Below are 27,170 nucleotides of genomic sequence, written 5' to 3' on the forward strand. Positions count from 1 at the left end.
CTTAAGTTCCCTGGGATGGGCCCCTCCATCCTTGGGTGTCCTCCTGGGGTGGGCAAGGGTGGCAGGGGGTGTCCCTGGGGGCATGGGAGGGCACCTCTGGGCTCCTTCCGAGCCCACAGGTCCCTTAACGCCTGCCCTGACCAGGCGCTAAAAAATTACGCTAAAGCGGCTGGACGTCATTTTTTTTGACCCGCCCACTCCCGGGCGTCATTTTTGCCCGGGAGTATAAATACGGCGCACTTGCCTCGGAGTCATTTTTTAGACGGGAACACCTACCTTGCATATCATTAACGCAAGGAAGGTGTCCACGCTAAAAAATGACGCAAACTCCAAGATCTTTGGCGTTAGACGGGTCTAACGCCAAAGTATAAATATGGAGTTAGTTTTGCGTCGGATTTGCGTAAAAAAAAAGCGACGCAATTCCGGCGCAACCAGAGTATAAATATGCCCCTCAGATCCCTGCATGCCCCTTCCTGGACAGCTGTCTGTAGGGTACAGAGGAAGTATTGGGCTTAAGAGGGGCCCTATGAAGTATGGTAAAATGAGAACCACTGGAATGGCAGCCTCGCGCCACAATGCACTTCAAGAATATATGGCACCAGAGGGCTCACCCAGAGACTCTCACAAATCCTCTCAACCCCCTCCTCAACTGCATCTACCCATGACAAATTGGATTTAACCCTTACAAAATATTGAAATCTTGGGCAGCCCTTAAACCCAAGATAGGCAAAGTTACCCTTCACCTTGAAGTGCTTAGAAACAACCAAAGGAAACTAGGCAAGAAGGTCCAGCAACATATGGCAGCCCTACTAGAGCTCACCCTTATTGTAGACTTACTGCCCCCCTAACAGACCTAGTGGACCATATCCAGCTCCTTGAGAACCAAGCTGAAGATGCAGAGGGCAGAGCCCATAGGAATAACATATGTGTGGGGGTCTCCTGGAAGTAACAGAGGGAGAAATACAACAACCTTCTTGGAATCCTGGCTTCGTACTGTGGTAGCCACCGGGTGGGGGGAGGCTTCCACTTTGTATGTAGTATAATGAGCCCACTGTGTACCGGTCAGGGTCCTCCTCTGGGATCAGCCATGTGACTAATGGTTGTCAGACTCTTAAACTGACCAAAGTGTGATTTCCTACTTCAGAGGACTAGATCGATGGACTCGATCAAGAGTGGGCTCCTCCACCGTCATGCTCTCCTTCCCTCTTTATCTTAGCAGTTCAATGCAGAAGGGCCTCCTTCCTTGGCACAAAGAGTGAGAAATATTACTCGGAACGCAAACATGCCCTTCTCTTTCCTTCCCTCCAAAGAGTGGTGGCTGAGGACCGCCCACACTCCTTTGAGGATCCTGCAGAAGTGTGGTCTTGGCTAGAGCAACATCATGGCCAAATGGGCCTACTGGATCGGCGAATACCTTCAGCCCCCTCTCATTAGAGGGCTAGCTTGGGCCACAGCCATCGTGGCCACCTGAAACAGCAGATGGCAGGGACTCACACCACAATGGACCAGGCATCCGAGAGCTGGAGGGCAGCCCTTTACGGCTGCGCTCCAATCTTACCCAGCTTCATCCCCTGACAGAGAACCCTCGGACTCCTCCTTAGACTCAATAACATTGCTGTGGGAAAGACCGCAAGTAACCCCTCAGACAGTAAACAACCTAATATGACTCATATTGGAATACTAGATACCCTGTTGTCACCCCCTTTAGCGAGCCTCGATGGTGGGAAGGCTGCCCCCTCCCACCTGACAAGGTCCTTGGAAAACCGCCCTGTGGAGACAAGACTCGCCAACATTTTCTCTACGGGCCAATGGTCCCCATTCACTGATAAGACTCACTTACAATGGCAAATGCTTCTCTCCACAGGTGATTGCCACCCACTTGTTTCAAACATATGTTTCAATGAATTGTCCAACTGTAGTGTTTGGTTAGATGCCCGTTGGCCTCTGTCCGTTCAGTTTTGGGAGTTCTGGGATTTAACTTTTCTTGAATCATGAAGTGCTCACCATGTTTTCCTCCTAGACACGACACTGGAGTCATGCAAGTTACCCATATCTCTCCTTATGGCTGAGGGTAGGACTCTCAACACAGATCACCACATTATTTTTCTGGAAGAACGGTAGAAATCACTTGCGTAGAAACAGATGAGGTTAACTTTTCCACATTTCGTACTCCACATTCTCCAGGGCTGCAGCAATTTGAATTTAACCTGCAGCAACATTCACACCCAAGGACTCCATAACCAACAAAAACAGTTGCTTTGTTCTATTACTGAGTCGACTTGAAAGCCAGCCCATACTTTTAGGAAGCCTATATGCTAACAACTTCGATCAGCCACTGTTCAAAGACTCCTTCTCTGATCACGTGGTCCAATGGACTGATGTACAGTGGTTGGTGGGAGGTGACTAAACTTATATTTTGGATTCCTCACTAGAGTGATCCAATCCCTCTCTTGCTGGTACCCCCTACCCCCCCATGGCAATGTCTTGGTTGTGTGGTTACAACACTGGTCCCTGAAAGACATGTGGTGAGCCCAATACCCCCATAACAAGTAATACTGCTTTTTTTCCCCACCCCATTGGCTACACCCCAGAATGGACTGTATAGTATGTTTCAACTATCTCATTGTCAACACTATCCACACATCCTACCTCAGTAAGGTTTTCACTGACGTCAACCAGCTGAATGCAGACGTGTAATGGGGGAAAATACCCATCTCACTCCCAACTTGGAACCTGCAGCCCTTCTGGTTGGAGAATATTGCATTCAGATCAACACTCCCTGATGCAGTCACTATTTACTTTACTGACCTTTCCACCTTCACCCCCCTGGTAGAGTGGGAAGCCTTTGAAATCGTCACTCAGGGGACCTGTACTACCACAGTTCAGGGTGCCTGACAAGCAATCAACATCCAAGTCTTAGACATTGAGGGATCCCTGCGGGATGGAGATGAGAGCAATCACAGACATTGCTCTGAGACAGGACCTGAACAGGGATAGGGAGAACTATGCCACAGTGATGGAGCTCTTCCAATGTCTCAACTGAACAGTGCATGTGACGTGCACTTACACTGAGGTTGAAAAGAGGCCATGCTTTTCATGCCTCTCTGTTCAATGATCCCCATTACACACAATCAAAGATCAGCCTGGAGTAAAGCATACCTCGCAAAAAGAAATCAACACCCTATTCCGCACATATTACACTAGGCTGCACAAGAGAGGGCCCCAATGATGAACAACAAACAATACCCCTCCATGTGAGACCAAACCTCGCAACAGATACTGCATAACTGCCAGTCTGCCCTGGAGTGCCCAATCACAGAGCAAGACATAAGTGAGGCAATCAGAGCCCTCAATGGAACCAACCACCAGGACCGACGGACAGCCTCTTGAACTTTACGCAGCCTATAAGGCCTCCCTCATAGTGCACCTCTTAGAAAGGTTCCACAAAGCTAGGGACCTAGAATCACTCCTGCCTACTTTACGCGAAGCCCTGGTGGTACCAATACCAAAGCTCGCCTGTGACCCCTTCCTCCCTTTCTCCTACAGACCGGTTTGTCCCCTCTCTTCAGACTAGAAAATTTGTAGTAAAATCAAAGCGGATCGTCTCCTTCTCATTCTACCTGAGTTAATCCAACCAGACCAAACTGGGTTTATCCCCCACTGCAACACCTCTCTGAATGTTCGATGCCTGCATGGAGTCAAAGAACAGGCTCCCCAGCACTCTCCAAATCTGACCTGTCTCTTCGGCCCCCAGATCCCAGAATGAACTTTACACACACACCTCTGCCAGAGCCAGAATGGGACGCCATACCTTGGAGTCATACCCTGTGTCCAGAGGCAACTAACTAGGATGCTCTCTGTCCCCAATGCTGTTTGCTCTGGTGCTAGAATCCCTTCCAGTGCAACTCCAGGCCAGAGGCTGAGACTAGGGTATATCTCTGGGACATCAGACACACATTGTTTCCCTACACGCAGATGATATGATCCTTTATCTTTCCTAATGTTTATATAATCTGACCCTGTTTACTTCGATCCTGAACACTTTTGGCAAAATCTCCGGTTAAACTATGCCAAAGTGTTTTACTGGTAAGAGCAGGTAAGTACCTACATCTAGCAATAGACCACTAACTCCCACTTAGGTCCAGTTAGGTCTCAATAAATTAAACCCAGCTCAACCCTTGGTAGCTTGGTAATGAGCGACAAGGCTTAACTTAGGAGACAAGTGTGTAAAGCATTTAAAAATCACTAAACAGTAAATAATTAAACACAAAAGACTATAAAAATCCAACACCAATTTATAAATATAGATTATATTTTTATCTTTAAAATGGCATAAAAATGATTAAAATCGGATAAGGAGAACCAGAGCTATGAATATTTAAAGAATTAATGTTGTCTAGCACATAGAAGCAACTAGAGCTCAGAGGGATGAAAAAGGTCACACTGGACAGGTACAAAGTCCAGAGTTCAGGCCACCCATGAGGTAACAATGTTACACTTACTTTCAGAAGTTTTTCTTGATTCAAGAAAGTGGTCCACAGCACCAGGGAAAGGTTCAGAGGCTCTGGGTTGCCTCTTGGGGTCTGGGACTACAACTCCCACAGTGCACTACTTTAACTTATGGAGTTGCTCCAAACATCTCCAAACTTCTGGATCTTTAAGAGGTCCTTTTTTAGGTCGCTGATGTGTCCACAACTTGATCCAAAGTTCCAGAAGCTCTGAGTTGCTCCTTGGGAGTTGGGACTACAATTCCCAGAATGCACCTGGTCAGAATGCTCAAATGCCACTGGACTCTGGTCAGCTGGTCTCTGCTTGCAGGACTTTATGCAGGGGACTCTGGGCAGCTCCTTGTACCTGCAGCAAACAGGGTGTCCCTTCTTGAACCAGGCAAAGTCCTTTTCGTGGTGAAGCCCAAGTGTGCAACTAGTGCAGTCCATCAGAGTGCAGTGTCCAGGTGCAGGTCAGGGGTCAAGCAGGGCAGTCCTTCTTCTTATTTGTCTTGTTCCTTGTAGAAATCTGAGGTGTGGGCGCAGCTCTTCCATATTTATCCTTGCTCCTGGGGTGAAAAGCAAGGTGGCCTGATTGTCCATTCACAGGCAAGCCACCGCCCCCTTGGATGACCACTTCCTGGGAAGTGTGAAAAAAATCAATCCCAGGGAGAAACATTCTTCAAAACTCCAACATGGCTAAAACTAATGTTTGAAGGTTAGATCTGACTGAGCCCACCCACTGGTGTGGCTAAAAATCCTAAACACACCCATCTCCTCCTGCAATCTCCTAATCTAACCAAGAGGACACCTAATTGTCTGGGGTGGCAGGAAATGGGGGCGGTCCTAAGCTGCTTAAAATGTCCTTCCCTGCCTTTGAAGACCAGTTTGGCTGCTCTCATCCCATCCTGTTTCACCATCTGCTAAGGCAGATCTCCTACCCCAGGCACATCCTTTGTGTTCAGCCCAGGCCACTTCACACCTCATCAAGGCAGCCTGGCCAGGCTGCCAGAGGCTGGCCAATCAGAGAAGATCACTACAGAGCTGAAGTTGGCAACTTTCAGGAAGAGGTTTAAAACTCTTTACCTGAACTAGTTATATTAAATCCAACAATGGCAAGTTGTGGGATTTATTATAACAATTAACTTGATACCAAACTCAAGATATCTGGCTCTTAAGGGGACTTTGTTAATTAAAATAAAGCTACCCCATTTTAGCATATGGAGGCCATTCACTACAGTGAGGGGAAAAACGAATTTGGCTATTTTACCACACCAGGGCTTATAAAACTATTTTTTATAAGGTTCCTGCTTATAGTTACATGGCACCCAACCCTAGGGGCACTTAGGGCATAACTTACTGGTGACTTATATGTAAAAAATAAGGTATTTTAAGACTTTGGAAGTACTTTTAATTCCAAAGTCAAATTTGCATATAACTTTAATTTAAAAGCAGCCAGGAAGGCAGGCCTGCCTTTAAAATGACACTGGGCACCTCAGCAGTGCACCTATAGATGCACCACCTATGCTGGAGTCCCTAAACCAACATGCCCTACCATATACTCGGGACTTATTGGTAGGTTGACATAGCCAATTATAATTAACCTAATTTGCATACTCAATTTACACAGAGCACAGGCCATGGGACTGGTTAGCAGTACCCGGGGTGCCATCAGAGTCAGGAAAACACCAACAAAGAGTGAAAAATGGGGGCAAAACGTTAGGGGGCCGCTGCAATCAACCCTGTTTTCTCATCGTGGCCATCTGGATGGCAGACCACCACATGTAAGAGACCGAGTTCCCTCAACAAAAATCCATGAGGGGCACCTCCCCAGCTTGCTATTCTTGGGCGCCAGATGTAAAGCCCTCATACACTTTAACTATGGATGGCTCTGGAATGCTTACAGCAGAAATGTCTGTGGCCCAAAACTAATCAACTCTACTTCCCACTTATACCACTCAGGGGATCAGCATGGAGAAAGCACAAACAGCCAAGAGACTAAGAGGGCTACTCCCCTTCAATCAGTGCTGTAAATCAAGCTTTTACCAAAGCAAAAAAGTTTTATTTTTCAGATACAATTAATTCTGGGTTGACAGCACAGCTTTCAAATAAACATTTTGTTTTCAATATACTTATAGAGAGCTTCAGGTCCATGTCCTTCAAAAATGTGCTTTCCTTGACCACCCTCTTTCAGTCATTGAATTGAGACCTTGTCACTCACATCTTAGGTCAACCCAGAGAACTGCAACTCTTCTAACCTGATACTACTGGCTGTCAGGGTGCCTGTTTCCAACTCCAGTATACTGCCTGCATTGGATTTCACTTTCCAACTCTCTGGCTTACTATCTACCCCTTTGACTCCCGCCTGGCCCTCCCTCTTTCCTGATCTTTCTTTCTCTCTTGCCTCTCTCTCTCATTCCTCCTTCCTACTATTCTTTCTTTTGCCTATGTGCACCTTGTTTCCCCACCTGCCACCCCCCCAGTTTTCCCTCCAACCCATGTGTGTGCTTAATTTCACTACTCATCACCCTTTCTGTTCTTGTTTTTCACCAATCCCATCTTCCTGTGTGCTCCTTGTACCCACCACCAGCTAACCCTTCTCATTCTCCCCACCGTTTTTCCTTTCTGGCAAAGTCTTGTTAGTGTTGCAGGGTTTAAGAATTATTTTCTTTTTTTCCCTAGAAATTAAACAATGCTTTGCCTTGCCTTCAAAACAGACCTCTTTTTGTTCTATCATAAATGAAGGCTAGGTGCCCAGGGAGCCTTTGTTATAGTCCTTGATTTCTTTCTATGCCACAGAAACTAAAGAAGGACTATAACAAAGGTTGCCTTGTCATCTTACATTTACTTGACATATAAACAAAGAAAGGACTTTATTGAAGACAACAAAGCTTTCAATATGGGTGGCTTTTCATTTCATAAATTTGTTGGCTTTAACATGCTTACACTGTATGTGTTAGCACATGGTACCAAGATCAATTGGCATTGTCAATGCTTGTTAAAATAGTCTCTTATGCAGCCTCTTCTCCCCGATGCTATCAAGGTGCAAAGCCCTCTTTCCAACATTCCCTGGGCTTGACTACTTTGTTTATAGACAACATACTTAAGATAAGGCAAATGTGGGCTACAACTGACGAGCCACAATCTCCTTTGACTAGTGCTTTTAAAAAATGTATCTCTTCATTCTATTTAAATTCAACATCCAAAGGAGAGGTGTGAACCGTCTTGCTGTCATTGACTCCCACAGACACCATCTGTTCTTTTCTTAATCTCTTGAATTAACTAAGGATCACCCAAGACCAGCTCAAAATAGGTTGGCATTTCTACTACAAAAGAAAATGCGCTTGACTTAAGTGTTCTGACCAATTACAGACAAATTATCAACCTGCAGGTATTATCGACGATTCTTGAGAAATATATTGGTTTAACCACTGCAGAGCTTTTTTGTAAACTTTCTTCTCTGCAATCAGGCTCGGACCCCGACATGGCACTGAGACTGCCCTCCTGTGACACGTTGAGATCTGCAGCAAAGTGAGTGGGTTGTTTATTAATCCTGCTGAATCTGTCCATGGCCCTAATACAGTTGATCATCCTCTCTTGTTGAGTAGATTACCATATTTAGCACGAAAGACCATGGTATATTAAAATAGTTTGATTCCTCCTTGAAGGATTGAGCTCTACAGGTTTCCCAGGGCACCTACTCTCTCAAGTAACGCACCCCTGTGCGGTTTGCCACAGTATTTCTCACTCTCGCGACCATCTAATATACACCTTTCACCCGTTTTGAGATCTTTCGAGGCTCAGATGACAGCACTCAGTCTTATGCTTATGCTACTCAGGACAGAACTCCTGTGATGGAAATTCAGAACTACTTGGCTAAGCTAGAGACATGAATGCGGATCACAATCGTCTACACTACAATGCTAAAAAAACAATCATCTTTCTTAAAATAAAGGAATGTGCAAAACTAATTCCACTCCCATACCATATATTTTGTGTCAATCTCTACCTCTTTCTGCCAAAAGTAACCTAAGAATATATTTCCTGAACAATATTTAGAGGCAAAATATCTGACTGATGATATTTAAGTATGTATACAATGCTAGAACACTCAACACTTACTAATTACTCCACTAGTTGCATGGACCTTATTAGGGTACCCTATTCTTTGAAACTAAATATCTAATTTATAGTTTGAAGGACGGGGTAACCCATCACAAACATGACTGATATCCCGTCTGCTGTATTACAAGTGTATTATTTCAATGGCAGTTGCAACACGTCAGATGGGATAGCTGTCATGTTTGTAATGGAGTGACCCATCTGCCAAACCCAAAATAGGGCCGTAAGTATGACCCAAGGCTATCCTAATACTACTACTTTAGTATTTCATACAGGAACCATCACTGTATAGTATAGAGTTATTATTTAATTGCATAACAAATGTCCATAAAATGGTTAATACAAAAAGCTGTACTGGTAAATTGGGACAAACTTTTATTTACTTATCTAGGGCAGTATAAAAAAACAGAGATGCAATGGCACTGGAGGAAAACATAAATGACAACTAAACAGTAAGTACTGCTACAGAGGTGTAGAAGAAGGAGTTGAATCAGCTGTTTCACGTGTGAATCGGCCTCAGAACTGCTGTGATATGGATGGCCACTATTAGGGCAGTGATAAACAGCATCAGAAGGCGGCCCGCGGAATTACTAGAATTTAAAAATAGTGTCACTGAATACTGAGGGCTTCAATAATCCAGTAAAAAAAATAAGATTATTAATTTATATGATGTAAACGTACGGGGTTATAATATTTCCACAGGCAATTTAATTGGGACCAAGACATGCATATAAATACTAAAATACAAATACAAATATTTCAGTCGAGTGACACCAACAAAATAACCACGTTCGCTGGCTAATAACAGCAAACAAGATAATAAACATATTATTAATGGTTATGCTCTCAATAACAATGTACCCGAATTTTGGTTCTCTGTAAATATAGTAAGGTATTGTTCTTGGAGGGAACTTTAACTTACAGATGGATGGCGACTTAGAATATCCAAAGTCAAATTCAGAACGAACAACGCCTATGCTCAAATGTTAAACCAATGTAAGTCTCATAATTTGGCCTATTTATTGTGCATTCATAAATCAGATGGTAGCGACTACAGGTTTTACTCACACCCACGAATCGTTTTCGAGGACTGACTAACCCTTATCATCAATTGACATCCAATCCCAAAAATTGAACCACGAGTGATCCCAGTCCATGCCTCCTTCTTAATGGACATTCTTATAGGAGAAAATACAAATATAATAAATCAGCGGAGAATGAATGATATCCTTGTGGATAATGAGGAGCTACAAAAGTTAATAATAGTGACTTTTACAAAAAAGAGAACCAGAGTGATGAAATCTCCCCAGAAATCTTTTGTAGTACCCTTAAAACCACAATGAGAGGCTCAATGATAACGACAATGGCCGACAAGAAAAAAGACTACAAAACAGTAAACAACCTAAAAACAAAAAACTAAGGAGTCAGAATTCAAACTTAAAACACAAAAGGCTCCCCATCACTAGCTGACCTAAAAACTCTTAAATATGAGTATAATAACATCTTGAATAAAAATGCTCATAAGTGGTTATCTCTTAAAAAGGTGAATAAAATCTGCAAAAGACCAGCTGTTTCTAACAAATTACTTAAAATATAGCAGGAACAAAACAATGATTCCAGCCATAAGAAACAAAAATGGAAACAACTTAACACCGGCTCAAGCCTTCTATGAGGGTCTGTATAGTCCTAAAGTCAAGATAGAAGATTGTAAGACCTACCTGGGCGGCATTTCACTTACCACTCTTGACTCTGAGTCAAAAACTCTTCTAAACAAACCAATATCACACACAGAGTTACTCATGGCTTCCAAAGTCCACAAAATTGGAAAAACTCTGAACTCTGATGGCCTAACCAATGAATTTTATAAATGCTTTGCACAAACCATGACACGTTCTCTTCTAATACTCTGCAAAACAGGGACTATACAAAGGTCCTCCAGCAATGCTAATATAGTAGTCATTCCTTTATAAGGCTATTCACCCAGCACAATCTGGATTTCTCAAAGGCTGATTAGCATGTAACAACATCAGATTATTCTGGCACGCCCTAGAAAAAAGCAAAGGCATAAGAATCTCCTTCTGCCATATTAGTTCTAGACACAGAAAAAGCCACATAAACTCTCCTAGACAATTTTGAGGACTATTTTAAGTAAATCTGACCTGGAGCAAGACATTACTACCATGACCTCTGCCTCTACTCAAGTCCCAAAGCTAAAGTAAGAATTAATGGTGACATTGCCAATTCCTTTGAGATGAAAAAAGACAGGAAACAAGGATGCCCACAATCTACATTCTTATTTCTTTTACCAATAGAGCATTTCTTGGCAGCAGTTCAAAGGGCTTAAATTAGCTTCAAGCCTACGTTTCTCCACATGCTATGTTGTTCTGTGACTGTTTGTACTCCTTGTCCCCACCACTACCGATCCCCCTACCAGCAAGCACATTTTTGGAAACGAATGAGGACATTGAGGCAGAGCAGGAGAAGATTACAGCAAACCCAGAATTGTTTTACATCAAGATGGGTTGGAAAAGGAACCTGCCTGGATCTGGTCTCCTCCACTCAATCAAGAAGGCTCCTGATGCATCGGATGGAGTGCACCTCTAGAGCAAAGAGGATAGACGAATGCAGAGGGAGATGCCAGCAGAAGAACACCCGAATACATTTTTATGGAAACCTTTTAAAGAAAGATGCTGACCTGCAACGTGCTGAGAAAGACACCAAATTGAGGGAAGAGAAAGGATTAGTGGAAACAGACACAGAGATTCCAGAGCCTTGAATGGGAAATACATTATATAGCGCTATGTTACTGCAGCTGGAGGATGCAGGACCCAAACAGCCATCCTACACAACGGATTTCAGAGTAAAACACTGCCATCTCTTTGAGCCGGGTCCTGGGTCTTCACATGCCGTAACCCAAGAGAAGGGTCACAGTTAGAGGTTCGGAGGGGAGTATTACTCAAACAAGTGGTGATAACAGTTTTCACAAAGCTAGAGGCCATCCTTAATATTCAGCTGTGGTGCAGGATCCTGAGCTTTAGGAAAGCATAAACGGGACTGCATATACCCCTGGTTATTCTAAGCACTAGTGTACAGTGAAACACTGTTGCTGGATGGACAGAGGTACAGAGCTGATCATTCTTTTCCAACCCTGATTCTCTCCACCTTCCTTTTACGGGGTGAAGAAACTACTCCCCAGTGAAGGAGGACAAGCTCCATAGAAGGAAAAGAGAGAATAGTCATTTTGCTGTGGAGGATGTTATCCATCTCAAGCAGGAGGAGTTGCTAATCAATACTAATCTCCCGTTTTCCTGGGTAACCCATCATTTCAATGATTACAACATGAACATGGGAAAATGCCTGCTGTGTCATCAAACGCTGCTTACTTGTATAGTTCTGATGTCTTCTGTGTAGCATGCAAATCTTTTGCATTTTCCGCAGAGCAGCTTTTTGTTGCCACCCTCTGGAGTTCGTCTTGCACTTAGATTTCTAACATCACGAACTATTTTCTCAACATGTTGCAAACGGGTTATCTGAAACAGAAACAAAAACATCACCCAACGCATTGTAACTCCTGACTGTGTGCATTGGCATTCATTTGATGTGACTTCCAAAGGAGTCCGAGCTATTCTGTTCTCAAATAAAACTGAAACAGCAGCAGAAGAGAACAACTTCACTAGAGAACTACATCAGAAAAATGCCACAGAGCCTTTACATTTGCCCAGGGAATCCAAGAAGTGGCTTTGGGTTTTACAAAACAGATTTTTAAATAGTAGAGAATATTTGTCAAAATCCAGCTATGTCTTTGAAGCAAGCTGAATGTTGAAATCTATTGAGAACATTAAAGCAAAAATGAAAGCTGGTGTTAATAAATGCCATAAAATGCTTGTGTATCTCCTTTTCACTGGCACGAAACCACAGGCTATCCAGACCCAGGAGAAAAAGTATTTTTCAGTCATGGAAGGACTAAATACAGGTTCAGTTTCAAATGCAATTTCCTACTTCATTAGAGAGAGGAACATTTCGAATACGAGGCATGCTCACTGGAATCATCAATTTTCTTCATGTTCGCCCACGATTCAAGTTATTTTTAGACATGCTAAATTTACAGTGCATAGTGCACAGTGCACAGTGTTTATCTGTGACAAATTGTACCCTTAATTTTCCACCTTGCTCATTTATGGAAGTCATCACTGTTTACATTTGACATAAGCAAGACCCTTCTGTTATGTTTTATTATGTTATGTTATGCTATGGTACGTTTATTTAAAAGCACACTGTCACCCTCAAGGTTATCTTGGCACTGAGCAGGTGTGTGTGCCTGCCCCTTTCCATAGTAGGTTGGTTAATTGAGAAGCCATGTCTTTTCCTTCTTGCAGAATTCAAAAAGAGAGGACGAAGCTCTGTTATGGAGTGGGAGGCTGTTCCACACTTTAGGAGCGATAGGAGAGAACACCTATCCTCCTGATCTGGTTCTGTGTATGTGTGGGATGTGTGCGAATAGGAGTCCTGTGGAGTGGAGGTGTCTGGGTGGTTGGTGGAAGGAGATAATGCTGCTCTTGTAGATGGAGTCCAAGTTGTGTAGCTTGTTGAGTGCGTGTGTGATGAGTTTGAATTGAGCCCATTTGTGTATTGTGAGCCAGTGAAGCTCCCATAGTTGTGGTGTGATGTGAGTTCCTTGTGGGAGTTTGAGGATGGGTATAGCTGGTTTGTAATTTTCTAGTACGTTCTTTGATGATCCCAACTTAGAGAATGTTCCCATAATTCAACTTGCTGGTGACCAGGGCATGAGAGAGTTTTCTAGTGTTGCTTGTAGCCGTTTGAATATCTTCTTCCGCATCTTCAAGGTGTGGAAGCAGGATGCAGTAACAGTATTGACTTGTGCGGTCATGTCTAGTTTGCTGCTGATGATTATACTGAGGTTCCTGACTTGGGTTACAGGTGTAGTTCCAGGTTTGACAGGTAACCGGCTGGAGTTCCTTGGTGAGGTGTCCTTGTCAAAGATCACTACTTCTGTCTTGTGCATGTTGAGCTTGAAACAGTTTGTTTTTATCCAGTTAGCAACTTCAGTCTTGCAAGAGGAGAACTTATTGAGGGTCTTATCCAAGGGACAGAGTATGAGTTGCATGTTGTCTGCATGTGGAAGAGGATGTTAATGTTGTGTGCACAGATCCCTTTGGCCAAAGGGACCATGCATGCATTGAAGAGGGCAGGGCTGAGCAGTGAACCCTGAGACACTCCACAGATGAGTTTGCGGGCCTCTGTAGAGTGACATGCCAGGCTGACAATTTCTTTTCTATCTGTTAAGAAGGGGCAAATCCTGCAGAGAGTTGGTCCTTGGATGCTAACCTCATGCATGTTGGATGAGGATGGGTTGTGAGATGCAAATGGGGATAATGAGGATAAGGTAAGAAACATGTCAAATGCTGCAGAATGGTCCATGAAAATGAGGGCTGCCATGTCTCCTTTTACCAGGATCATGTGGATGTCATCTCTAACAGCAATTAGTGTTTTTCTGTACTGTGATTGGGGCTGAATCCAGACTGCAAGATGTAGAGGTGTCAGTGAGGCGTCAGTTGGTTAGTGTCGCTAAAACATTTGCAGGTATGGTAAGAAAGAGATGAGCCTGTAGTTGGAAAGCTTAGCTGGGTCTGTGGATGGTTGCTTGAGCAGGACATAAATACTTAAGTGCTATCTCAGCTTGAGATACCCAGCCTCACAGGCTGTTAATCATGTGTAACAGAGGACAATATATTATTTCTTGAACTGTTGTATTTCAAAAATGTAGATTGCAGGAACATGTTATACTTTGTGTGCAAACACTTATTAAGCTGTGTTTTCCTTTTTTGATTATTACTTTTACAGCAGTGCGATGGGAATCAGCTCTGAATCTTTTGGCACAGCCTCCAGTGTTGATGTGAACATTATGGACACTGGCAGATCCTGCCATCCCTGCGAGCACCATGATTGCACCCAGGGCCGGCTTTAGGGTGGTGTGACCGGTGCATCTGCACCTGGAGCTGACCTCGGAAGGCGCTGTTTTTAGAAATAACTTAGGGTTTTAAAGAACCTGCTGCACAGTTCCTTGTGGGTTCAGCAATTTTTGGGCAGCAATAAAAATGTCAAGCTAACTTTGGTTATTAATGTTACTGCTGGAGAAAGGACAGAGTTTTGTCTAGTGACAGCTTTCATTCATCATAAAATAGCACAGAGGGTTAATTTGCCTGCTGAAAAGAACAAGTACCATGCAGATCAAAGCACAGTATTTTATGTGGATAGCTCGGTGGGTTACTGCTTTTGTTACTGAGATCCTTTTGTTACCAGGTCATAAGTAACAAAATGAATTCAGAACAGTGACTTATGAATTGGCATCAAAGAGCTGCATTCAAGCTACATAATACAGGTTAGGATGTTATGTTTTTTCCCTAGTTTTTTGATTTGTAATGTTGCTGAAAAGGGTCCATTTGGGTACATACACATTCATATTAGTAAAGCCAACCCCAAACTGTGCTTTAAAACAAATAAAATGTATGTGAGAGAGATGCTATGGAGGGGTGAGGGGCACTGTAGGAGGGTGGTAATGAGGGATTCTGTGGAGAAGGAGGTCATGAAGTGCCAAAACCAATTGTCACACTGGGGGCCACTAGTGTTAAAGCTGGCCCTGATTGCACCTACATTTGGCTGTATACTGGGGACATAGAATTGCTGAGCTCATAAGACAAGAGAAAATCCCATTTGGGGTATGCTGATTATAACCCGACTGATGGGAAAAAAGAAACATACTATCCAGGTCCAGTGGCGACTCGTGAAATTTGAAAGTGGAGGAGCATAAAAGTTGGGTATGACTTTTATGTAGCGAATGATGCAAGCAAGCTCAATGTACAAACGTGGGGCCCAGGGTGGGCCATCCTCCCGGGAAAAAAAATGAATAATGTTTTGCAAATGGTGCATTTTAAAGCAAATTAATTTAGTGATAATGCAAGGCTTATAAAGCAGTGTGAACATATATAGTCTTAAAATACTAAGCACATTAAAAACTGCCCCATATCTTACTGCATTAATATATTCAACAGTTACTGTAATGTGCAAATTGTGCAGCACAACACCTTCAGCCCTTTAAAGTGTGTGCTTACCCAATGTCTTGCACTACAGGCATCAACTTTGGAAGAAAATGCTCTTACCAGGCTTTGGGAAGCACCCACATTTGCTGGCTGCAATCCATCAAACAGAAATATATACAGACAGGTCTTTAAATAGGATGAAAAACGTGGGGGCTCTCTTAAAGGGAATATGTAAAACACATTTCTGTGATTCCCACAGTGTGCCAGGCAACCATTATTTTGGTTTCTTTTTGTGATGTAATTGTGTCCAGATATATAACATAACAATTGATATACACCTAAAACCGGTCAGTATGATTAGCCTTGTCAATGGTTGTTAGATGTTTAAGATAAATGAGTAATAACAATGATTTGTTATAAACAATTAACATTGGAAATGTTTCAATTCTGAAATTGTGAGCCTATGAATTAAAAAGTATTGAGGTCTGGGGAAGGAGTTTTGGCCTTCAATTATGTGCGCTTTAGATAGGTATGCTCTTGTTCTCTGCATATTTTGTTCATCCACACATCTTGAACCACTACTCTTTCCTCTATCATTTTTTTCTTTTACTCTTACCCAAATGTAGTTCCTTGTATCTGCCTCACCTCACCACTTTCAAACATGCCCTGCACTCACTCACATTTGGACAATTTGTTTCCTTTTGTCTTGTAAATATTTTGAAGTCTGTGCACCCCCTTCACACATATTTCCACAGAATTTCAATTGCACCTGGGATACATGATCATTGCTCTGGGTGCTCTGGAGAGAGGCCAGCCCGCTGACATGCACTTTGTTTTGGCTTCAGCCTCAGTGTCAGAGCTCTCAATCCAACCCCTGACATGGCTCAAAGTATGCAATATGCAAGAGTAATAAGATGCACAGAAAAAATACAGAAACACAATGTGATAAAATTGCTAACACTCTTGCGAAATGCAAGATTAAGTAAAACGTGAAATAAGAAAGGAACTAAATCACTGACATCCATTGCCTTAACGTTTTTAACATTCAATGTTTGAAAACCTATCATTGTTTTTGGCATTCCTGTTAAGGGCATGAAGATAGGGCCAGTTTTATCGCCATAGAGCAGATATCTATCTTTACTGTAAGCACATATTTTTCCCTTTGTGCTTGACTCAGATATTTGGATCAGCTTCACAAGGGAACAAAAACCCTGATCGTCTTTTGGATCAATTTCACAAGGGAACAAATACAGCAGTTATACTTCTAAAGGGGCTAGCGATGTGCAGCCAGGACCTGGGGTGTCACAGTGGGGGAGGTTAGCGTGACCAGGAGTCTCAGCACAACATACTTAACACAAGATTGGCATTATAACACTTACCATTACCACTGACAAGACACCAAATCATACGTGCTTGCACCCTCTTCTACGTGTGACGAATAAGTATGCCTGTGAATGATGGGCAGCTGCCCTCATGCAGGGATGGAGACTTTGATGCCTGAAACCGTGATGCTGAAAGTGTCACTGACCTAAAGTGAATGCTACCATAGACTACAGTGGCAAAGAAGGGCTTTAGAACACTTAGGTGGTCATTTTGACATTGGCAGTAAAAACCGCCTACCGCCGCGGTGACGGCTGTCAAAATACTGTCACTGCGGCTACCATCCGTCCGCCATATTATGATCACTGCCGGACTTCCGCCACAAGAAGTCTGGCAGTGATCATGCTGGCAGATGGTGGTAAGCTGGCGCAGCTACCACCAGCACCACCACACCAGTTGAACGCCGCCAGCCGTATCATAATCTGTGATACGGCCTGGTGGTGTTCTCCCGACGGCAGCAGCGCCCTTGCCTGTTCCCTGCTGAAAGACCTCCTCGACAAAGGTAAGTCAGGCTTCCGACAGGGGAGGGGGTGTTGTGTGTGTGTTTCTGGTTGTGTGCATGAATGTGTGAGTGTGTGTGAATGCGTGTAAGAATGGTGAAGTGATTGCATGTCAGTGTGATCGTTGTAAGAATGTATGCAAGCATGTCAGGAAGTATGCGTGTATGAATGCGTGTATGCCAGTGTGAGCGAATGGGTGTATGTGTGGTACGTGTCTGCGGGTGTGTGCATGTATGGGTGTGTGTGTGTGTTGATCGGAGGGGGTGGGGGGTTTGGATGGGGGGGTGTCAGGTGTGTGTTATGGGGGTGGCGGGACGCACCTACCGGTGACAAGGAAGGAATTCCCTGTCACCAGAAGGGCCTACTGCCTTGTTTTCGTGGAGTCATTAATGCCACGAAAACCAGGGTGGTAGGCAGGCTCATAATGCCGCTGGCGGTTTGACATCTTCTGCCCAGTGGCTGATACCGCCACAGCGGTATGAGAGGAGAAGTGACGGGCTGGCTGCAGCCAATCCGCCATTCTCATAATGTGGCAGTATGTACCACCAGCCTGTTGGCGGTACTACCGCCATATTAACACTCACCGCCGGGGTCATAATGACGACATTGTGTTGAATGTTGGCTGGCTTCCGTCTCCTGCTTCAGAAACAGGCCCAGACAGGCCCAGCCTGGGACATACAGCTCAGACTTAAATACATCAATCTGTTTAGAGATATGATTGTACCTATAAATAAATTGATCTATTTAATAATTGTGCAGGAATGGGAAGGAATTTTAGAGGGGCACAGCCTGGGAGTTTTAATGGGGAAACCACCCCTGTCCAAGCCTGAGGTGAAGGTGTCAGTAGAAGGAGATCCGCATGGCTGGCACCCTTCTTTTATCAAACACTCAGATAAGATGTAGTGCCCAGGTTTACAGAGAGGTTATGTTAAGTTTGCATTACTTTTTTAAACCAGAGCTCATATAAAGTGGTGGGTTTATATTTACAATCCAGTGTAAATCACGATTTGTGGTGGATTATAACCCAAAATAACACAAGGCAGATTACTTTGTGCAAAGGGGGAGTTCCATGGGTGTTCCTAAGCACCCACCTATGGGGTTTAACACAAATCTCTATCTACAAAGAACTGTAGATAGGGTTTTGTGCCAAAATCCTGCACCTTCTTGAGGGAGGCCTAAAGAAGAGAAATGGTTTTATTTCTCCTCGCTTTTGCCCTTCGCAGGTGTGCTGAGCACATACAAAGAGGGAAAGGCCTAGAAGCGTGGTTTTTATACTGGAAGGGACCCCTTCCTGCTAAAAAATTATGTTGATCACAACGCAGACACCTTTGTACAATAGTGTCTCCTTTGGTGCATGGCAGCCAAACGTATGTCAGTTTAGAGAGAAGGCAGAACAGCACTACATCGTAGTACATACGGTGCTGTTCTGCCCTCTCCTGGTGACGCAAAGCAGCATAACAATTTAACTTGCTGGGCCGCATTGCATCATTTATTTGTAAATTTGGCCCTTAATGACTACAGTACAGCTGAGAGGTTTATCTTCTTTAATATACCAATTAGTACGGTGCTGAAGAAACTTTTGAGAAATCTGTGATTTTTTTTAATCCATTCTTTTTCGTTTAATTTTCATATCTGTTTTAATAGTAGAAGGGAAATCTAATATGTGGTTAAAACTAAAATATTCTTCTAATATTGTTAAGAGTCTCGTTGTAAATCCGTGGCTAATCCGAATTTGATGCATACTGTAGTTAGCATCAGAATCAGGATAAGAACTTGTTCTATATTGCTGCATTTTTTCTAGCTAAAATTTGACAGAATGTATGTGCTGAAAATAACCTGCATTCTCACAGGGTACAGCATTCAATGTTAGTGCCCCATCCCTCATTCTAAGATGGAGACCTGAAACAATGCGTTAATCCCACACGTGCACAATTTGCAGTGTAGGTGGTTACTGGGAGCAGTGAGGCAGCACCAAATACCGGATAAATCATAAAGAGGTTCTGAGTTTTTAAATAGTGGCTAGAATTTGCCAAAATATTTTAGAAGAGTCTTCCACAGAAACAGCTCTTTCTTCTCAGCAGGCCCAAAGGTCTGCAACCATGTTGGTGTGAGGTCATCAGAAAGGTATCATGTGTGATTCACAAATGCTAAATTGTGATCAGCAATATACGTCACACTTGCATTAGTGCCTACTTTGGTTATTTCCCTCATGCGTGCCAGGGCCTGATGTGCTATTTTTCCAAAAAAGTGGCCGCAGATTGTGCACTGACTTTTTGTGAATGGAATAGTAATTTGGGAACCAACCTATGTACGAACAGGTCAGTTCACAAAAACTGAATCACAGGGTGTCACATAAACAATCTGCCCGACGAATATTTACTAGGCTGGTTACAATTTGCAACCCCCAGAGCGTGGCGTCATGCAAGGAATAGCTGATCACCATCCCTATGACTGCATCCCAAAACAGGATAAAAAAAAAAAAACACAGACAGTGTTCCTTAAAAGAACAACAATTGCTTTTATAAAAGTTTTGTATTTTGTAAAACTTCAGTGTGAGCAGACAGTAGTCCCCTGGGCCCTCCATCCTGAAGCTGCCAACACGATTTAGAAAGAGGACCCTCACCTTTGATAAATTCCTTTCCAAATCGGAAGTAGAAAGGACTCTCCCTCGTTGAGATTTGGAGAAGATCACAAAAGTCCTTTGGCGAGTTGGAAATCATTTTCCAGCTCACAAAAGGACTATAGTATATATAGAAAGGCCATTTTGGTGTAACTAAGGGTAAGATGTAGGTAACAGTTTGCATGTCGCAAACAGCGATTTTTGCTGTTTGTGATGTGCAAACTGCACTATGCAATGCACAAAACCCGTTTTGCGATTCGGTAACCTGGTTACCGAATCGCAAAACAGGTTTGCAAGTCGCAATTCCCCTTCCTAATTGCTTGTAACAGTACAATGCCAGATTGCTTTGTGACCGCGATTGCGGTCGTAAACCAATCGCAGTTTGCACACATTTGAAATGGGTGGTAACCCATTCGCAAAAGGGAAGGGGTCCCCTTTGTGAATGGAACTCCAAACATTTTTTCAGAGCAGGCACTGGCTGCTCTGAAAAAATTAAACAAAAACGTTTCATTTTTCGTTTTTGTAATGCATCTCATTTTCCTTTAAGGAAAACGGGCTGCATTACAAAAAAAAAAGAAAAACTGCTTTATTAAAAAGCAGTCATAGATATAGTGGTCTGCTCTTCGCAGCAGGCCACCATCCCTGTGAATGCCACCATTCGCAAGGGGGTGTCAGGGGCACCATCCTACATTCAAATTTGTGACTTGCAAATTGCGAGTTGCTCTGACTCGCAATTTGCAAGTCCCAAATTGGAATCTTCCTGCATCTGGCCCTAAATCCTGTGATTTTGCAAATTGCAGGGTTTGTGACCACAAAAGGCTTTGTCCATGGTTTGTTATGCCTACATTTGTTTGTGAACAAAGCAATTATTAGATTTTGCTTTGATGGCAAACCATTCTCATGTCTATTATATTTCTTCTATTAAATTTGCTTATTTAGAAAAGTAGTAAACTCACCATGTCTACGAATTCACTCTCTTTTATCTGCTGCAGTTCCACCAGAGCCTTAGTCATCATAGTTTCATGTTCAATATTGATTTTCTCCTTCTCTGCTTGATCTGGTTTACTCGTTACCAGGATGCACTTACTGTCCTTCGCTCGCCCACGACCTGAAAAGAGAAATTGTACACTTTGTGACTGGAGCACAAACCTAGTGTGCACATAAGTACTGTGTACATTTAGGAGTTCTAGACATTGAAACTAGTACCCATACTTGTGTAGCTTTGTAGCTGAATACAGGTGGTAGTTTTAGTACTTCTGTTAAAGTCCAATATCAGATATATCAACTCAACAGAAGCGCATGTGGTATACGTGCAACTGTCTGCGTCAGGTATTTTGTTGCCCATCACATATATATGAGTGCATACATCTCAGTTCCAACGTATATCACCCATAGGTTTTGGGCGTTTCACAAATCTTTATTTCTAAGTAGCTGTATTTTGTTTAAGAATATGTCAGGATTCAGACTGAACAACTCTCAGAAATACTTTGTGAATTCAGCTTTCTTTATTCAGGATGCTACTACTGTTCCAGAGCAGCGTGTTCTTCTCCCTTCTTCTGGCCTAAAAGCTTCAAGACACTGTTCCTCCCTACAAACGCGTGGTCCACACCTTGCACTTTTCTCTCAAACATCTGTTGAATGAGTGATCTGCTACCAAGCAGTGAGTCTCTCTCCCAGTGCTGTGCATGCCTCCTAACAGTGTTCCTGATTATTGGCAACTGCATTTTGGAAAACACAGACAAGGCCTTGCTTCTTCCACACTGTTATGTGTGTCTGCTCTGGGTCCCTGCTAGCTTGAGCTCTTGTTGTCGATAATCCCTCCTCATCATTAAGGGTGCAGTTATCTCCTGCCCTGGTTGTAAGCTCTTTAGGCATGTGAGGCAGATGCATGTGAAATATTAGAAGACAGGAGAAGGTGAATGTGCTGGCTGGAAGAAAGTTTGAAGGGTGTGCGGTTTTCAAAGGGCCATGCTATCATTGTTAAGCCTGATCCCCTAGCTCCATCACTGCAGCTGCTTTTGCTTCCTTGGTGCTCTCTCTGGCTGAGAAGCTACTCCTTAATCTCTGCCTGTGCCACCTTGCTTTGAGCTTCACTGGCACTGGTTTTCAAGAACTAAACAGATAAGGGAGAGCTGACACCTAATACCCCAGAATTGAGGAAATTCTGTATAATCCCTTTCTCACCTTCTTTTAGAAGAAGAAGAAGTGAAATATAAAGTCTTCACTTGCAAGATTTCACCAATGTTCAGTTTTGGTCCTTCATCTGCACAGTCAATAATTGTGGATATGAGTCCAGGCTTAAATAGCCTCTGTCCCACCAGGCCTTCTGCATGCGCCTCGATTTTAGTCTCTACCTTTATTACATGCTTCAGTCATTTTCTGCATCTTAGTCTCTGAGGACCATACTTATACTTTTTTACCGCCGCATTTGCCCTGCTTTTTGATGCAAAAACGGCATAAACTTACAAAATACAATTGTATTTTGCAAGTTTGCACCGCTTTTGCGTCAAAAAGTGACGCAAATGTGGCGCTAAAAAAGTATAAATATGGGCCTGAGTGTTTAATTTTGATCTTAGTTTCATGCAGTGCACCATAGTGGTGCAGTAGGCAGTATGTCCTGTGGGACTTTCTACAGACCAGAAAGGATCTACAATATCACAGGATCACTCTATGAAAATGCGGGGCCACTGAATTTTCCTTTATTTACTCCTTAATTTTGCTCCCCCTGAGATAATTGTCTCTTATTCTCTTTCTGAGGCAGTGGTGCATTCAAAAGGCCCCTGGGTCAGCCAGATGGCAAAATATTTACAAAATGTTCCCAATTTTTGCACCAGCTAAGGGAGTTGGGATTTCATAGCTGCTGGTTAGAATTAATGTGTTGGCGTAATGCATCTGGAAAGATTTCCTATAGTACAGCCCACTGCCGTCCTCTTATGGCACAAGTTCCCCACTAATTCTTAGTAGAATTGCTGCAGGCCACACAAGACCCTGCTTTCAGCAGTTTTTGTTCACTGTGCACCTCTACATCAACTTCATGTCAGCATCATTCATCCTCTGAACTGGAAATACTGGATCACTGGTTTCAGAGGAAACTTTGCACAAACTATGCCAGGGGACGGAACTCCCTCAAACTCTCCCAATCCAACAACTGCTGCCATATTAGAGACAATCTCAGTAGAAGTTGGTGGGACCCAAGCTCGATATTTGTAGTGGCCTGAGAGAAGTCAGAAACTGTACCTCAAAGCAAGCAGTAGGTACACCATCAATTACTTTATACCAGTCTTGCTCTCTTCACACTTGTAAAAGCAGAAGGGAAGGACATCACCCTGAGAATCACTTGCTAGATCACCACATATCATCCATTATGATTTCAGAATTTTATGCTAATGTGTGCATGGACACTCTCCATTTACCCACTGATGTAGGCTCGCAGGGCTCATTAAACACACATTTTAGTGATTCCGTTTGCAACAGGCTCTTGGTGATCACCTGCTTTTGCCACCTTCTTTCATGTACTCTTATCTGAAGAGCACAGAATTCTACAAAGAAGTGCAGGCATCAACTGACCTTCAGGAAACATACACTGTCATTTTATTGAGAGACCTTCTCATTATGTGCAGCTCCAATGGTTATTATATCTCCTTCCACGACTATCTAGCAGAACTGAATAGAAATCTATTTCATCTCATCATTGCCTACCAATCAATTAATTAATGTTTGAACTTCTTCTCAAACCTGATAGCTCTGATAGACATTCCTTTCAAAATTACACATCTTCTTCAACCCAAGTTAGATGAAGCTTCTGAAAATATACATACACTCTTTCAAGAATATCCTTTTCTATGTATGCCCTCAGATCTGAATCAACATCCCTGTATCCATCAAAACATCACCAGTGCTGCTCCAATTTAAGAAAGAGTTGAAGAATCAACACTTTACAGATCATCGTGCATTAACCATTGCCAACTCAGCTTCTTCTCTTCTTCGTGTTGACTTTATGCCTTTATTTACCATGTACAGTGCTCTACTGAAACAAAACACTGCTAAGGTCACATCCTATGTGCCCTGTTGCTCTTCATGTTGATTGAACCAAATCATATCCTTTTGCTACAATTCCAATGCAAAAGAATATTAGCTAGAACAGCAGTTCTGAAGTCGCTTTCTGAGAGAAACTACTTCAGGTTCTTCAGTAGCGTGAGCTGGAACTAGACTGCCCTGGATGTTCTTAACAACATGCTCCTTGAGGGTGAGTTTGGTGTTTAGGGTGAATCTGAATCTCTCTAAGTTCAAATCCAGGTTCATGCATTTGAGCCAGATTTGAACTTGTTGTTGCTGTGGCACTTTAGCTACAAAACACAACCTAAAAACCACTGAAATTAACTAGTTATGGATAACTATACAAGCCATATCTCACACTCTCCCATGCACTGATCATGACCTAATTGACAACATCAAACACCCTCAACTATGTGCTGCATGCGTACTCCAGTATCCTGCCTTATAAAATGAACTTGGGCCTAATAACATATCTACACCCTGCAATATGATATTGCTTTCATAATTTATGCACATATATGAAACCGGCTTCCTCAGTACCTTGTACCATCTGTGCTTACTATGAGCTAATGCTTTTCAGAAAGACTCCACAACTGCAGCAGCGCCCTGTCAATGCAATTAATTTCTGGAAAAACGTAAGCATGATTATCAAAGCTACTTTCACATATATGGTCAACGTAAACTTGCAAATAGCCTGTTTTATGGAGTGTAAAGCAACTGGTTTTGCATTTGTGAAAAGATTTACCCACGTAGACTTTTGTGTAAACCGGGGTGTGGAGATGGTGATCCAGGCAAAAATGCTCTCAGAGTTGGGGAACGCATTTACAAACGTTCTTGTTTGTGGATATTCAAAAACATTTTCTTGGCTCAGTCTCACTCTGGAAATTATCAGGGATTAACTTCTGTCTCCTGTTGTGGTAATTGGAAGGGATTACCCAATGAAATTCTTGGGTGCCCGCAGAATGAGTAAAGGTCAGCAATTGCATCCATGCGAGGCATCCCACACATAATTGTACGCAAAGTACATAATTATACATGTTGAAATGCTTTTTCAAGGACTTAAATGGTCATTCACAAATGTTTTCAGGGAATACTGGTGGAAAGCTACACATACAGCAATCATGGCAAAGACAAGGCAAGCACACGCTGATTGCCCCCAAACATATTCCTCCTCATCATACAACTCTGCAGCTACACGTCTAAAAGAAAGCTTTGAAGAACAAATAATGCTTTTTACATATATTTAAAACTCAGTGCCACATCACAGTGCCATGAGCAAGTTACAAATCCCAAATAAAATACTATAGCATAACATCGGCAGCATTTCTTCACCCTTTTCTTCACAGGTTGTTTAGTTGTGTTGCTTCTTCCTAAATACACTCTCCGTTGTTTGCAATTGTTCTTTCTCTATAAAGCCCATCATTACATGCTATTGCTTTTCCCGCCCAGCGTGCAGTTATCAGACAGCTGATCTCAATCACTAGTCATCTGTGCTGTAAAAGGTCCAGGTTTGTTTTGTTACTGAAGCACTTGAGGTCACTTCTCTGTCCAGGAAGGCATCCACCTGATCAATAAAAAAATTGTCATTCTAATTAATACTTCTTACAGCAAATTCCTCACCTTTAGAATATTTCTCAGCACAACATTAGGTATGGAGAATTTTACAGAAATGCCCTGGCGTGCTCCTAGGTCTCTCCGGGTGGTTTCACAATGATTCTGTACCAACCCAGAAGTGACAGAGTGGAGCAAACCTGCCAATCCTGTGTGCTGTCTTCAGCTCCTTACTTTTAGTGCCAGTTGACACGGATCCAGAGCTCTGCTCCCACCTTTGTCAGTCTGAATATAGCTCAGATAATGTGCCTGCACTTGATGTCTCCTGAAACAACGGAAGGATTCAAAATGTGCCATGACCGGAACAAGCAGATGTCGGTTATGGGCACTCATGATGTGAGTCTTCGGTATCTGGGCTGAGGTCACAACTCATAGTTGTGTGATAAATGTTCCCTCATTTAGGAGTGGCATTTGACAATCTATGATGACAAACATAAGAAGCTGGGGATGAAAAATGTCAGTCTCGCTCCTGCTCCAAGTCTCAATGCCACTCAGAAATTCATTTAAGGAGCTGGTCCCACATAGAGCCCCGTTTCCACTCTAAGTCTTCTGGTGACCCAAAAACAGGCCATAAGTGCAAAAAATAAGCTGGACTCAACCACATCCTGCAATGGTGTCAATCAAAAGATCATACCTCACAAGCATCTTCTTAGTCCGACTCAGTCCTGCAACTGGTTGTGGCTGTGGCAGACCCCTAAATTCCCCTGGTTGTTGTCAACCCTGCAGCAAAAAAGTTGCCTTCAAGGAGGATAGGGCTGCAGCTTTTTCTTATGCTCTTGGCTCCATCTGACATGCATTTGAGCCCCAGTCTACTGAAAAAGACTCCAGTCAATTTCTGTTGGATGGCCCATCTTTGCGCCAACTGGCTCCATGAGACCCTTTCCTGGGCCTATTCTGACTCCGATTCACATTCTGCCCTGGTCCTTGTGTCCTTACCAGCCTATTCTCAGCCAATGCCCACTCTGTTGATGCTTGTTCTGGACACGAATCTGTTATCTGACCTTGTACCATCGTTGACTGCTTCAAGCCTATGTCACGTTATGAAATTACAAAGCACAACCTGTCAATTGCAACCAGACTACAATCCTTGACATATACTTTGATGCCAGTACCATCAAAGGCTAAATGACTCATTTTAATCTGAATCTGACAGAGTTCAGGGCACTCAAAATGATCCCCATTACTCTCCATTACACTGATGATGAGAAGGTGGGGAACCTGCTCCTCCCTCACTATACTGATGATGGGCTAAGCATAGATTTACAGAATGTCAGTTGCTGGATACATCTGCTGAGACTGAGCTAAACTCGCCACCTGGGCCACCAAAGGAAGCTTA

The 27,170-nt window shown here is 43.0% G+C and overlaps 1 protein-coding gene across 2 annotated transcripts in view; it reads right to left on the bottom strand.

Moving 5' to 3' along the window:
- The window catches only part of RIGI (RNA sensor RIG-I), a 484,815-nt gene that overhangs the window by 20,507 nt on the left and 437,138 nt on the right, over nt 1-27,170 (bottom strand). For both annotated transcript variants that reach the window (XM_069239695.1, XM_069239686.1), the window contains exons 17-18: nt 21,124-21,275; nt 11,993-12,139 (exon numbers count right to left, since the gene is read on the bottom strand). In XM_069239695.1, coding sequence (XP_069095796.1) covers nt 11,993-12,139; nt 21,124-21,275 — 299 coding nt within the window. The remainder of the gene's footprint in view (nt 1-11,992; nt 12,140-21,123; nt 21,276-27,170) is intronic.

The sequence above is a fragment of the Pleurodeles waltl genome, chromosome 1_2, assembly GCF_031143425.1.
Source record: "Pleurodeles waltl isolate 20211129_DDA chromosome 1_2, aPleWal1.hap1.20221129, whole genome shotgun sequence".
NCBI lineage: Eukaryota > Metazoa > Chordata > Amphibia > Caudata > Salamandridae > Pleurodeles > Pleurodeles waltl.